The 15,846-nt window shown below is 43.6% G+C and overlaps 1 protein-coding gene across 3 annotated transcripts in view; it reads right to left on the bottom strand.

The window, feature by feature from the left end:
* Positions 1–15,846, bottom strand: part of FLNB (filamin B) — a 125,489-nt gene that overhangs the window by 72,426 nt on the left and 37,217 nt on the right. For all 3 annotated transcript variants that reach the window (XM_080926592.1, XM_080926593.1, XM_080926594.1), the window contains exons 2-4: positions 7,772–8,020; positions 6,120–6,217; positions 3,814–3,961 (exon numbers count right to left, since the gene is read on the bottom strand). In XM_080926592.1, coding sequence (XP_080782718.1) covers positions 3,814–3,961; positions 6,120–6,217; positions 7,772–8,020 — 495 coding nt within the window. The remainder of the gene's footprint in view (positions 1–3,813; positions 3,962–6,119; positions 6,218–7,771; positions 8,021–15,846) is intronic.

Below are 15,846 nucleotides of genomic sequence, written 5' to 3'. Positions count from 1 at the left end.
TTTCATGTCTTTCATTTAGACCTCTGTCAGCTCTCCTGTCTCCTGTCCACTAACAGATCCTTCTGAACACCCAGCCTGCTGCTGAACGCATCGTAGGAGTCGTTTCAGTTTTTATTCCTCCCCTGAAAGTGCCCAGAGCTTCAACTGGCTCTAATGTCTGCTGGGTGTGATGGCTTCTATCTGGGAATTCTATTTCTCTGCTGAAACTGTTTGTTTGTTTTCGTTTGTTTCAAGAGGATCATAATTGTTGAAGCCTTTTTAAATATGGCCATGGCACTAGGTATTTGTCATCACTGTGACCCAACACCTGACAACAAGAAAGCATTAATTGGCTTACAGTTCAGGAGTCCACCCTGGGTGGCAGGAGCTGTCTGGTCAGTGGGTCACATTGTATCCGTGGTTAAGAAACCAAGTGGACACAGCTGCTCTGCTAACTTCCTTTTTATTTTCCTCATCTGAGATCCCAGGCCATGAAATGGATTTTCATACCTCTGTTAACCAAATCTAGAAAATCTTCTACAGACTGGGTTAAAAGCTGGTCTGTTAAGTGATTCCAGACACTGTCAAGCTGAAAATATTAACTATCGTAGACACTTTAAAATGGCTGGCAGGTAATTCTTACATTTCTATCAACCCACTATTGGCATCAACCATCATTTTTGTTTGATCTGAGATATTGGTTCATGGTGTGACCAAGATTTTTAAAGTTGAAATTTAGACAGTTTGGGTTTTATGTTATAGGACTCTGAACCTGGTAACTTTCTGCCAGCAGGGGAGGAAGTCCAGGATCCCCATTCTACTTCCAATGATACTTGAGGTTTGGGGGGGGGTGCTTCTTATTTCTAGTGGTTGTGGTGGGAATATTAGCTCCACCTCGAGCAGCTGGAAGAGGAACACCTCATTACTTCTTAGCCAGTCTCTGCTGAGATCCACATCTCGACTCTACACTTACTTTTGTTGATTGATATATGAGGAAGGCATAGTTTTTTCCTATGATGTTTGGCTGAACATAGAGCACATAGTGTCTTAAGAGTGTTCTGCCTTGGGGCGGCCCAGATATGTCAATGATAGAATATTTGTCTTAGCTTTTATTTTCTATGCTTTTCTTTTGCTTATCTAATGATCAGGTTACTAACAAGAATTAAATATGCACCTCCAACATTTACAAACACCTACTCAACTGACTCTAGCAGTCTGAAAAACAACTTACCTGAACCTTGTCGATGGCTCAGTTAAGTTAGTGTTCTCTAACTAACCAGGCTTGGTTAGGAAGCTGAGCCACATCCCCATACTCTACAAAACTCCTGTAGAGCCTCGATCACCATGTGGAAACAGTCCCTCTAATTACTGAGACTTGGCGTTCTATGAGGCTCAGGTGTTAAGCGCTTCACATAGAATAGGGTTTGGAGAAGGGTTCCGCTTAGCTAGTGGACAGATGTGTTCAATGACGCTAATCCCACAAGGAAGCCTTACGCAAAGACCCCAAAGCCATCCCACTCCAACAAGCAGCTCAGAACTCAAGAATGGATCTGTAATGCTGGCCTCAACCGGAATCTACTCTACATACATCCGGAGCCCTTTTAAAACTGTTGTTGTTAATTCTTTAGGTATTCCTAATCTGAGTAGCAGAAACATACCAAAACTAGTCTGACTTTCGTCTCACCAATGAAGAAGGATGTGTCTCACAACCCCACTTATGTGACCGTGTGTTACGGCCGCATCACCCAAAGCGACTATGTTGCCTTCCTATTTTAAAAGGAGAAAGTTAAGCATAGAATCACAATATGGCCCAGCATACTGAAGAGGAAGGAGCTCAAGCTCGAGTGTATAAACGTCTAGACCTATATCCAAGATCCCAGTACATCTATGTTCTTGGGCAGCATTGTTCATAATGGCTAAAAGGTAGAAGGCTGCATATACCTGCCTGTAAGTATCCAGTGAAAAAACCAAACACAGCACACACAATAGAATATCATTCACCTATAAAAGGGAAGAGCCAAACGGTGGTGCAAGACTTTTTAATTCCAACCCTTCAGAGACAGAGGCAGGGAGATCTCTGAGTTCCAGGACAGCCAGAGCACACAGAGAAACCCTATTTCCAAAAGAAGAGGAGGAAGAGGAGAAAGAAGAGGAGGAGGAAATTGTGATATATGTTATAATGTAAAATAATAATAATAATAATAATAATAAAAACCCTAAAAACATACGCTAAGTGAGGTAGGCTAGACAGGAAAGTCACATACTCCATTATCCGTTACTGTGAGATACCCACACAGATATATGTATAATGGAGGGTTACCAGGAGAAAGGGGTTGAGAAAGAAGAGAACAGAAAGCTTTCTAATGAACACTATGTTTTACTGTAGAAAGCTGAAAGTGCTCTCAAGATGAACACTGATGGGGACAGTCCCATGACTGCTTAATGGCAAGGGCATCAGACCCTGAACATTTATCATGATGAGAAAATGTAGAGGCAGAGCCACCCACACACAAATAAGAGACAAAAATGGCTTGTTTTTTTCCCTCAGCATTCACAATACTCACAAGAAGGAAATGGGCAATGAGCAGCCACATTCCTGAACTATAGTGAGCACACATTTTCTGGAAGACTGCATCATGGAAGGAAACCATCTCACACTAACAATGAGGAATCTGGCCAGCCAGTGATAAGGTTACTTCTACAAACAAACATTTTACGCCTTGGCCGAAGTCAACCCCCTTGGTCAGTATGGTGTCTTGAGAGTCAAATAGCTATCTGTAGCTTTTTGTTTTTTTTTTTTTTGTTTGTTTTTTGTTTTTTTTCCATTAAGGAAACACTGTCTTTAATCTTTGAGATTCCTCATAGCACTGATCACCTTGGGTTATGATTCAGAGATAACAATTTGGAGATGACAATGGGCAATAAGAAGAGTCCTTGTTTACTGACAAATGGGCATGCACCACCAAAATGTGACTCCAATTTTAGTTGCAAAAGTTAAGAAATATAATGCACTTTTTGTCTTCTTTATAAGATTGCTGCACTGATCTTACCAGAAATCAAACTCATGGCCATATATTGTGGTTTAATTATTTTTTGTTTGTTTGTTTTGAGAGAGGGTCATGCTGTTGTTCTAGTCAGCCTTAAACTGGAGAGTCCCCAGCTTTAGCCTCCAAAGGACTGAGATTCACAAGGGAACACACACCACATCCAGCTGTTAACTACCCTCCTTAAATACTAGTATGCTTCAAATCAGCTGCTGACCACAAATGACCAGATGCCTGAAATGACTCTGACCAGCCACAAGGTGCCGGGCATCTTACAGTGAGAGTCATAAACAGGATGTCTCAGCAAGGAAGTGTCGCTGGAGATTAACAATAGCTCCCAGCCCCTCTGGGAACCTGAAGCAGATACTGCCAGACAGAAGAAATGAATCAGCATCCAGAAGACAGAGGCTCTTACCCCACCCCCAGTGAGTGACCAGTGAGTGACCTAGGGCAAGACCCATCCCAGCCACTGTGGACCAGGGTAGGGTTCTTAAGTGAAAGCATTAGCTCTCCCACGGCTACAGGAAGCAAATTCTGTATACTGTACTACAGGAAAACCTTTGATTCTCAAGACAGAATAAGGTAGTCATAAGTCAGCAGAACTTTAGGATTAAAACACACACACACACACACACACACACACACACACACACACACACACACTCAGGTCTTGCTTGCACAAGAATCCCTCACTGACTGCACCACCTCCTGAGTCTCCTGATCCTGAGAGCATTCCCCCCAGAGCTAATGCCAGAGAACATACCTTAGACCCAACAAGACCAGCACTCACCTCTGCCATAGGCTCTGGCTTTCTTTGGGTTGAGTTTGGGTTTAAGAGGAGCACCTGGCTTGAGCTTGGCTTTGGGGAACTGAGACAGGTAGGTCATCACAGAGTGCTCGTCCACATCCGGGTGAATAATCTCCTCAGGAGTGATGACCTAGAAGGACAATATCGTGGGTGAGTGCTCTGACGTGCCATTATGCATCAACTGAAATCTCCCTTAAACCAAATACTGCCACAAATAAACAGAAACAAATGAAGTCCCAATAAAACCACAGGGAGATCAGTGCTTGCAGGTATATGTGTTGTTGGCTCCTTTGCAAGGTGGAAGACCTCCCAAAATTCTGCATGTCATTTTGAGAAATTCAAGCCATGCTTCCTATTCACTCCCCGGTACAATGTTCTAGAAAGGAGATGAGGTACGGGAGAGCAAGAAAACATGTGAATAAGGCATTGAAATGTCTTTTAAAGCACATAAGCAGCTCTCTTTTTTTGCTCATCTATTGTGTACACATCTCTGGTACTAATAAGAAAGAAAATTAGTGAGAGAGGCAGTATATGCCTATAGCTCCAGCATTCAGGAGGCTGAGCAGGAAGTTTGGGGTTAGCCTGAGACTCAGTGAGGTCCTGGCTCACAAAACAAACAAGCAAGACAAATAGGGACAACACACTAGACATGTGGTCTTGAAGTGCTAGGAACTTTTAAAAATGGGGAGAGGAACTAGAAATGGCTCAGTTACGAAGACTGGATACCAACCACTCTTGCAAAGGACCTGATTTTGCTTCCCAGCACCTCAAAACAGTCTGTAACTCCAGGAATCCATGCCTCTGGCCTCTGAAAGCACTCCCACCCTCACCCCCACTACACACACACACACACACAAAATAAAAAGGCTGAACTCAGCTTAGGAGGAACATTAGCTCCAGGGTGGGCAGGAAACCTTTCTATAGTTTTATCAACATCCTTGATTCCCTACCTGACTGAAGCTTAGTATGTGAAGTCTTCCCTGTCCCCCATGAGTCACAGTGGGAAGAGACACCTCCTCAGAGCAGCAGAGGATTCTACCTCATCAGCCACATCAACCCAATGCAATGAAGAGATGAGAAACCGCACAGGAAACACTGTGGGGCTTAGTGGCTCAGAGCAAAATAGCTACTGAGATTTTGAACAGTGATCTACAAAATAGCCCACAAAAAGCAAACTATACATTGATTTAGTACCTCTCTCCAGAAACTCCTTTAATAATTTTATAGTGTCCAACATTACATAGAGTATCACAAAGAGGTGGTATCAGACTGAAAGGCTAGTGAGAGATTTAATATGGCACTTGCTGAGGGTGACAGATCTGAATGGTCATGGAACAGAGACTTCAAACCTACTCAAAGAAAGAGGCTGGCTTCCCTTCCTCCCCAGTAATCCTACTATGGAATATACTGAACTTAACTCTTGAGTACCAACTCAGACTTCAGCACCATCTACTGTGAGGGATCCTCTGTCCACTGGAACTGGTTTTCTATAACTTCCCTTTGATCGTAGTTTTGATCCTGGGAGCCATGGTATTTTCAAGGGGATGTTATAAGTAAAACATTGGCTTTAAGTAACCCATGTAGCTATTTAGATATTATCTCTGATTTGTCAAAAATTCAAGCCCCACTGTAATTAATGTGGTAGATTCTGCAAATTCTGTTGCAATTTCCACTAATGGAGACTAACTTGACTTACACTTTATATATATATGTGTGTGTGTGTGTGTGTGTGTGTGTGTGTGTGTGTATGTATGTATGTATGTATGTATGTATATATATATCATATTAAAATTACTTTACTTTTGTATAGGTTTTTTAAAAAGTCAAATATTTGTATCTCTTGATGAATCCCCACTTAATTAAAACCATGCTTGCTGACTGGGGTTTAAATGATAGCCTTCAAAAGAATACAACATTTGCAATGATACATGCCTTAAATCCAGCACTACAGAGGCTAAGATGAAAGATCAGGAGTTCAAGGCCAGCCTCAACTATATAGTAAGACAGAAAGTAGGAAGTGAGAGGAAGAGATAAGAAAAGTCGACAGGAGGAAATGGGAGGGGAAAGAATTGCCAGCTTGTGACGTCAAGATTTCTGAATGAGCTATAAGCTACTAAATCCACAGGAACCTATCATTACTAAGACGGTGGGAGAATGCCAGAGGCAAGGCTCTTTAAAGGCTGAACACCAAGGTCAGACCACAGTCTGACCTAGAAAAGCATCCAGACTGCCAGCAACAAACCAGTGGGTGGGAGCAGTGTCCTGGGACACGTTGTGCATGTGTATACCTGTGGGACACCCAGCCAGTCATCGGCCTGCTGCATGGCTTCTCGGGCATTATCCACCGGCTTCTGTGGATCCCAGGATTCCCAGTCTGGGCACAGACCTGTTCACAACACACAAAAGGTGCTTTTTAGCATGAACTGACAAAGAGATTAAAAGAAGCCATGTAGTGATAACCAAACCATTTAGCCTTGTGCCTCAACGATTCCCACCAACTGCTTAACTAATTGTACATCTGAGGGGCAAAAAGTCTGACAGCTAAGAGTATGCCAGCAATGGATGTACTGTTCTTTAGGATACTGTGTTCTGGAATTAAGACAGGGGTTAGCCATTCCTTCAAGATCTACTAAGACAAAGAAGGTCTATAAAACCATTTGGGCTTGGTGCCTTTATATTTTTAACACTCTGCCTATATGTACCTAACAAAGATTAAGGTAGCATCCTACGTGACTCAAAACCTCACTTGCTCAAAGGCAATCCTAGACTTATTTAAAAGTCCCTGATGAGTGTAAGTAGAAGTAAAACTCTCTGATTTAAACTAAGGAGGGAGGATAAACTGTGTCTTTTGGTAGAAGAAAGAGGGTACTATGAAAATAGCTAATCCTATACTTTTTATTAAAAAGTTATGTGTAGCCAGGCAGTGGTGGCACACATCTTTAATCAGGAGGCAGAGGCTGATGGATCACTGTAAGTTCCAGGCCAGCCAGGACTACACAGAGAAACTCTGTCTCAAAAAATAAGAGGGAAAGTTACATTTATTTATTGGTGTGTGTGTGTGTGTGTGTGTGTGTGTGTGTGTGGCGGCCAAGACTCGTTTTCTCCTTCAGTAATATGGACACACCAGGGATTAAACTCAGCTCACTGAGATTTGATGACAAGGGCCCTTAGCCAGCTTGGTGGTCCTAATGCTATATACTTCAAGATGGAATGAGGCTTTGACAGCTCTTTTCTACCCGACATTAGTGAGTTCTGCTTTGAGCACTTTGAGATACACCGCCTTACTCAGAATGTGCTTAGTTCATGTAGAATATTCAGTAAATGGAAAATATAATTATTAAAGTAAGATTTTTTTTATAAAAATAATTTGGGAGTGGTATATAAATACTGGTTCTAGTTTTTCTACTGAGTGTGGACCAGCAAACTCTACCCATCAATCTAATATGAGGATAATTACATCTTGGTGTCCACTCAACCAACCACTCAGAAGAGCCAGGGTGGAAGAGGCTCTAACTGGAGGAGCAGAGAGAGCTGAGTATGCTCAAGCTGGCAGCTAATAACAACGGTCACTTTCCATCAGCAGAAGGCTTTAGATTCCCACGCCAAACCACTGAAGAGAGCCACATGTTTTCTTTAAGCTGTCAGGAATTGAGGCACCAATGTGGGAAGACACAGGGCTGGAGTCTGGTGAAGTCAAAGTTCAGGCACTGGGGTGTCTCTGGTGATTTGAATAACACTGGATTCTGGTGTATGGATAGCCCTAGAACATCTGTTTGGAAGGGCATACAGAACCATCTGTAGCTCATCCTCTGTCTTACAATGGACTAAAACCAGGAGACTCGCACCAGTTAGCACAAACAACCCTCCTCACTGAGAGCCCTATTTGGGAATCTATGCATTCCCACCGACAGAGATGGTTTAGGCAACTGTAGGCACTTACCCGGAGCACAGCTGTCTACCAGGGCTCCTAAGGCTTTGCCGTCTTGCCAGTTCTGGTTAAAGTTGGTGATGGGCAAGTATGGGATCTTGTTCTGGATCCATCCCAGCAGCCTCTGTTTTGGTGTCTGCTTCTTAGCATCGTCATCCCCTTCATCTTCCCACACGGGCATGGAGATGGAGTAGTGAAGGATCAAAGTCCACACCAGGCCCAAGATGAGCTTCAGGTTCCCATCCACAATAGCTTTACTGTCTGAGAAGACAAGACATGGCTTGGTCATTCTTTTGAGTTATACATGTATGGGTCAGACTCTCTGTAAAAAGGAAGTGAAGTTTTCATCCACAGGGAACTAACTACAGAGACATTTCGGTGTTAAAGGATACAGTGCTTCAGAATATCTGGAAATGGAATGACTGCAGCAATGACCCAAGCTGTTGATTAATGATTGCCCTGGATCACTGCGATGTATTACTACTGTCTCTACATTTCTGTATGAAACATAGGAGATGACATAGATCAGCAACAAACATACCAGTGCCACGAATGAGCCCATGGCTCAGCCCATATACACAAATTAATGTGAAGATGACAAATGATCAAAAGCTTTGAGTCAGATTACATGCTTCTTAGGACTACGAGAGACACGGATGAATAGACACAAAATGGAGCACCCGATGCTCTATGTCCAGGGAGGGGTGACCGAGCTGTCCCTCCCCTGAAAACTAGCTGAAACAAAGGACTGATCCTTTGCACGAACCAAGACTTTTGTACAATTCCTTCTTCAAATGTAGATATTCCAAGAGAGGGCCAAATACATGTTGACAGTAAGAAATTTTCTGAGGGACTATGGAGATGGGTTTAATAGGTAAAAGTGTCAGGCCTGAGAGTTCAATCCCTGGAACCCGTGTGGTTCAAAGAGGTTGCCCTCTATTCTCTAAGCACATGAACACGTGCGCACCACGCACACATGATAAGCAAGTCAATAAGTGCCTAAATAATGTAATAATATAAATGACTTGAAGATTCTTCCAATTTGAAATGAGTTAATTTACAAGTAACTTACAACTTCTTAAGCTAAATGACATTTACATTCTTCTCCAAGCCTCCAGTCAATATAATCACTATGGTGCTGTCTCCCATGAGTTAGGCTAACTTACAGTTGTACCTAAGTCTCAGGTGGCTTCTCTTTCTATTAAAGTTGAAGTTCCCAAGGCTGGAGGAATGGCTCGGCAGGTAAGAGCACACACTGCTTTTGTGAGGACCTAGCTTGAGTTCCCACCACAGATGTGTGGCTCACAACAATTTATTCCTCCCACTTTAGGGAGATCCGATGCCTTGGTCACAAGAGTATCTGCACTCACGTGCATACGCACAGATACATAACTTAAAGACAAAACACATGTTAAATTGGTGTTTCCTTTATTGTTTAAAACATTTTAAAGTCACTTCAGAAATGCAGACAGTAAAAGGTATCTGTGCCCCAGAAATAACAACAGCATACAGTCCATTACTGACTCTTGTTTGCCGTCCTGGTTTTATATTTTTCTGCACAAGCTTTTAAATGTCCTAGTCATCTATTCCCTATAAAACTTGTTTCTGTTTACATTCCTACCCATAGGCTTAAGAGGCAGGCTTCCCCTTTAATCTTACCAATGTTGAGCTGTCAATCATGTCCATTCAAAGGATGGTTAAGCTAATGCAATCAACAAAGTCTCTGTTGAGATTCCTTTCTCATCCTAACCCTGATTCAGAGAGCTTGCCAATGCCCTGGCCAGCTCTATCCTCATTTTTACTTCCTTTTTGTTTTGTTTTTTGAGATAGACTCTTGTACTCCGGTGTATGTAAACTGGCCTCAAATTTGTGGTTTTCCTGCCTCTGCCTCCCAGGCCTGGGTTATGGGCAGGTAGCACCATGCCTGGCTCTGTCTTTCCACCTCTCACCCACCCGTAGCATCAACATTTAAACAGTACCTTTAGAATTGCTCTTTATTCCCTCCTCCTACCACAGACATCATCAAGAACCATCCCTTTTCTACTCCAACTCCATGCTGAAAATGTCATAGCTGTCCTGGGATCCCCTTCAGGGCTCTGGTACAGCTTTCTCAGTATGCCATCTCTTCCTACTACATCTCCTGACAAATCCTTCTCATAAGACATGCAGCTTCTCTGTCTCCTGGTATCTCCAGAGTCATGAAGGTGAACTGATAATTATACCTCACTGCTGTATTTCCAGTCAAATGTTTCTGTTCTTCCAAACTAAATGATAGTACCTTCTGTCCAATCAAACTCTGTAAGCACACAGAACCTAAACAAACGCCATTCAGTTGGGCTGATCCTTGTCACATTCACCCAACCACATACTCTACATCCAGGTTCAAAGTTGGCCTGTTCCAAGATGGCAGCCAGGCCTGCAAGAACCTTCACCCTATCTTCCTATAGAATGGACTCTGGCACACCCCAAGGTGAATGGTGCTACATGCACAACCGCATGCATGCTAGAGTCCTTTCCTTCAACAGCAGGATCATTCACCAATCCTGCTGCCTTCCACTGTCAGGAGGCAGTGCGGTTAATCTATGAAAGTATCAGATTGGCTAACATTAAAAACAAATGAGCATGGGGGGGAAACTGGGTCTTCTTCACTTTGCAGTGGTCCCACCAACCATGAGACACCTGAACATTAAACACATAGCAAACTGCACATAATGAGTGTGGCTATTAAGTGCTGATAGGAGCCCAACACACCAGAGACATCAACCTCTTGCACTGTGAGGGCTAAGAAGCCTTATTACCACAGGTGCCAGTCTGTAAAATTCAAACTCACCTAGCCATGTGAAAAATAAATGCTTTTCAAAAGCAGACCCAAGACCAGCCTGGGTTCAATCTCTAGCGCTACAAAGAAGACAAATCTGAGCTGTGTGTGGTCACACACGTTTGTAACTTCAGCTCTAGGGAGCCTAGGGCAAGAGGATCCTCAGAAGTTCAAAACCAGTAAGTTCACACCCAGCCAGGGCCACATAGCAAGACACTGTCTCAAAAACTCAAGTGTGTGGGTGTATTTATCTCATGACCTGAAGCCAGGTGGTTCTGTTTCTATCTGGGTTACATGTGTTGCTCTAAAGAAGAAGGCAAAGCTCTTCTGAAGCAAATTTGGGAAAGCATGACCAGGAAAGTCTGAGCCAGACTTATGAAATATGCAATGCCCTGGACTTCTGTTTCCAGTGAGTTCAAGGTGGGTGTCCAAACAGGAAAGCCTCCTTTATGGCCTTCCTGGGATACATGATACCTTCAACCTCATAGTCTAAGAAGCTGGAAGGAAAACAGGCTTCATTCCAAAAGTGATTTTTGACAGGTAAAAGTTCAAATGTTTAGCCCAGCTCTTAGAACAATAAAAAGATGGGAGACTTGCCCAAAAGACCTCCCCTGTTCCCATCCACAGGAAACAGGAGACTCCCAGACCTTGAAAAGGAAATGCTACAAGGGTAGCCCAGTGTGTGCATCTGGCCATTGCTGTAGACCTGGTGTGCTGTGGAGTACTCATTCTGACACAGAGGAAAGCACCAGAGTGAACGGAAGCATCCCCGAAATAAGAGGCTGGAGGGCCTCTTGCTTTTAGGAACGAATCAAGCCAACGCCCAGCAAGCCTGCCCAACCTTTCATACTGGGCTTGCGTTTCCATGGACTGGAACCTGACCATGGGCTTCTCCTCCCCAAATCTGACCAATCACAATTCCCAAATAACTACCCTGGCTATTGGCAACCCCAACCCTCAAGCCACACACACTTTCTCAAACTACCTACAATTATCCAGTTACTTATAAATGACAGCATTGCCTTTTAAAATAGCTGCAAAGTCGATTTGAATTCTACTCTAAATTCTACAATGGAACTTATTTATATTACTTCTATATCAGCCCGCTGGTCCTTGTTAAGGAACATTTGTACGTGCAATGGGGCCAATTATAAGGTGAATACCAGATATTTTTAGCATTCGGCAGAAACAACGTTGAAATGCTTCCTTGAAGGGTCATTTCTCCCAAACCAGGGGATATGGTAGTCTTTCACCTCTCTCAACTCTCATCAAAGGCCAGACCAAAATAATCATGTCCCCTACACTTAGTGCCACAACAATGAGAGCATCACAAGGGGCAGGTGTCATTCGCAAGCCTCGAGAACAGATGTAAGCAGAGAACATTCCACAGTTTTACTCTTCAGAATGAGAACAGTTTGTCATCCTCTGGCCACAAGACAGCTGGCTACAGGACCATAAACAGGCAACAAGTAAGTCCAGGAGTTAAGAAGTGAAGAGTGTCACCAGGACCACAAGAACCATGTTGTCTGCTGGCTGCACACTCAGCAACTGTTACCTATCAGGAGGCAGTGTGGCTCAGAGCCGGGAGTACAGGGGGTTAGTCCACCAAAGTATCAGAATGGCTAACATTACAAACAAAATCCCAGCACCAACATGGTGGCTCACAACTGTCTGTAACTCCTGCTCATGATTAAGATGCACCGTTCATTCCTGGGTATATACCAAAGGAAAGCATGTCAGTATACCACAGAGATACCTGTTCATCCATGTTTGCTGCTGCATGACTCAGAATAACCAAGTTACAAAATCAGCTTAGGCCTCCACCAATAGAAAAGAAAATGGTTTCTCTCTCTCTCTCTCTCTCTCTCTCTCTCTCTCTCTCTCTCTCTCTCTCTCTCTCTGTCTCTCTCTCTCTCTCTCTCTCTCTGTGTGTGTGTGTGTGTGTGTGTGTGTGTGTGCACAGCTATAAAGGACAAATTGTGCTATTTGTAGGAAAATAGATTTGTCTAGACATCATCATACCAAGGAAAAGAAAATAATCCTCGATTTTCTTCCCTATATAGACAGACAGACAGACAGACACAGACACACAGACACACACAGACACACACACACATACACACACACACACACCAGATGTGCTGAAGGGAACTAGCAGAGAGGAGGAAAAGAAAAGTAATGGGGAATGAATATAGTCAGAGTACATGATATATGTGAACCAAAAAGCCAAAACTTCATCACTCAGTACAACAAATATTAATGCATTAAAAAATGAACAACAATAACAAAAGACTGTGGAATCAGCAGCTCAACTAGATTTTTCTCTTTGAACAACACAGTCCTTCTCTGACCTTTATTTTCCTCATCTGACAAATGGGAATTATTCAACAACTTGACAGAATGGTGTGAGGAGTAAGGCCAGAGAATGCCAAAAGTTGAGTGTGAAAGCTGACACACAGGTGTTTAGTAGGTCTACCACTTTCTTCTTCTGCATTCATTCACCTATAATTTTCACAGTATGCAAACTATTCTTCCCTAGAGCCAGAAGTATAGTTAAAGTATCCTTTCCAATCAGAGATGAAAAGAAGTGCTTGGTGACTTGAATGCAGTTGAAACATTCAGCTTATCACTTCTCAGCCAAGCCATTCATGGAAGGGCAACAACTCCCAAGACCTCTCCTGCGGACAACCACACTACTGTGAACCCAGGGTATACAGAATTGAGGTCTCCATTAATCAAGACAACTGTAAGCTGAGTAGTAAGATACATACAGCCCCAAGAAGCCCTCTCCCTTTGAGCTCCCCAGAGACTAGCCAGGAGTTGAACCTTGCAGAAAGACCATGGTACTCGGCAGATTTTCTGAGCCACATGTTCAGCCCTGTTTGGATGTCCTGGTTTCATGATGTCTGTGGTCCCTAAAGATCCCGGCCTAGAACCCTCACTGTCCCCATCTACTTTTCTAAGACTAGAAGGAAAGCCAGGGAGAGCCCAGCAAGGCCATGTTCTGGATGTGCTCTCAGCTCCAGTGCCTCTTCTCTTTACCCTTCTGTGCCCTCACCTAGAAGCTGGGATGATGATGTTTGCACAAAGCCTGCTGGTCAGTCTGCAGCAGCCAGGGCTCCTGTATAGGGCTGCTCCTACAGAACCTTCAACTATAGAGCCCTCCTGGGCTCATGTGCCTGGCCCACTGGCGCTGTGAGGCTGACTTGTTTTTAAGCCTGGCAAACCATGCCTGAGTTGTAGTCTTCAGGTGTCCAAATGACAGGACACCTGGAGTTGAAACTGTTCCAGTTCCTCAGTGAAAACTTAGAAGGGATGAAACCTATCTACACTGAGTCTTGGCTAAAGAAGATCTATCTTGGCCATCATTCTGGTATACCATGACGGCCCTTCTATTCTGCAGACTGTGCGGGGCTCCCAGGAAGGACTAAGCGGCCTGGGCCAGCTTTATGCCTCTCTGTACTCTGGCATCTTTCCAGGGTCTCAGACCAAAAAAGCAACAGACAAGGCAGTGACACGCAGCCAGGTGAGTCATGGCCCTGACAAGAGAGTATCTATGGCAAAGGTCATTATTATCTCCTTCCCTTCGGCTTCCAGCAAGATGGCTCTCCCAGCCTCTCTGGGCTTCAAAGGCCTAGCTGTTATCAATGGACAGCAGGCAAAAGTGAAGCATGCCATTTCTCCAGTTCTGTGTGATGGGTGGATATCTCCCAGACTGCCACAGCCTTGAACTTTCCTCAGTCGTGACCTGACTGGGGAATAGATTGGAAGAAGAAGAGAAAAAAGCAGATTCCCAGAGCCAGGTACCTACCCGCTTCAAGATGGAAAATGCCAACAATGAAAACCACATTTTCATTCTTTTCCAGTGCTGTTCCTGATGCTGTTGTCTGTCTGTCCCTCAGTTCACCACTACCACTACACACTCATCCAAGCCTCTTTGTGACATGACCTATAGTCATGTGGGTCTATTTCAATATCAACCAGTTAAAAGGTTAGCCTGGGAAACTGGGGTCAGCTGGATTTCTGATTCTCTCTCCTGCTCATAAGCAGCTCAGAGACTGGCAGGGAGTTCTGAGGCAATTTTTATACCCACTACGTTTTAATTGTTCAAGAATGCATTCAGAAGGTCAAAGATGATTTCAGTCATTACTTTCTTGTTACTTTTGCAAAAATACCCAAGAAAAGCAACTGAAGAAAGGGTCTGTTTCAGCTCATAGTTTGAGAGGGTCCAGTCCATCATGCTGCTGGGTTATGGCGAGAGGGCATAAGGCTCAGACTACATCTGTAGTCGGGATACAGTGAGACGAGGAGAGCTCAGCTCGCTTTCTCGTTGTTCTGTCTGGGTCCCCAGCCCACGGAATGGTACCATCCATCTAGAAACTCCCCATAGGCGGTGGGAATTCTCAATCTCATCATCATGGTGATCAAGATCAACATCTTGATGACACACACAGAAACACATGATTGGATGCAAGCAGTCAATGGCTTTTTGCTGTATTAAGCAGTAAGATTCCGACATGGGTTACCAAGGCTTGCCATGAGCAAGACCTGAACGTGGGAAATGAGGTTGGCACTGTCTGTAGGGAGTGGGGTGGGACTTCACTGCAACAGAATCTAGTGAACATTTTCAAATGTCCTGGCACATGAATTTCATTTCAGCTCTTGGGAGGCAGAAGCAGGTGGATCTCTGTGAGTCCAATGCCAGCCTGGTGAGTTCCAGCCGGCAAAGGCTGCATAGTGACACCTCGTCTCAAAACAACCAACAAAACAGGCGCATAGAAAGAAGAGCCTTCTACCAAAGCCGTGACACATTCCTACATGACAAACAATTCGTACTGTCCCTTACACACTTGCTGAACTTTTTGACTCAGAAATAGTTGTAGCAAATGATTCCAAAAATACCTGGCTTTTACTTTGGTATTGTGTGTGTGGTAAGTTACATTTTTCAACATTTGGGAGCTTTTTCCCCTCCTTACCAAAAACCTTTAGAAGTTTTTTTTTTTTTGTACTTAAGAATTAAGTTTATAGGGCTGGAGAGATGGCTCGGTGGTTAAGAACACTGACTGCTCTTCGATAGGTCCTAAGTTCAAATCCCAGCAACCACATGGTGGCTCACAACCATCTGTAATGGGATCTGTTGCCCTTTTCTAGTGTGTCTGATGACAACTACAGTGTCCTTATATATAGTAAATAAATAAATAAATCTTTTTTAAAAAAAGAATTAAGTTTATATACAACAATAAAGCTGATATTAAGCTAAATTATTAAG

This window comes from Micromys minutus (genome assembly GCF_963924665.1).
Source record: "Micromys minutus genome assembly, chromosome: 12".
In the NCBI taxonomy this organism is placed as follows: Eukaryota; Metazoa; Chordata; class Mammalia; order Rodentia; family Muridae; genus Micromys; species Micromys minutus.
The sequence above is the reverse complement of the archived record's forward strand: the minus strand, read 5'-3'. Positions and strand labels throughout refer to the sequence as shown.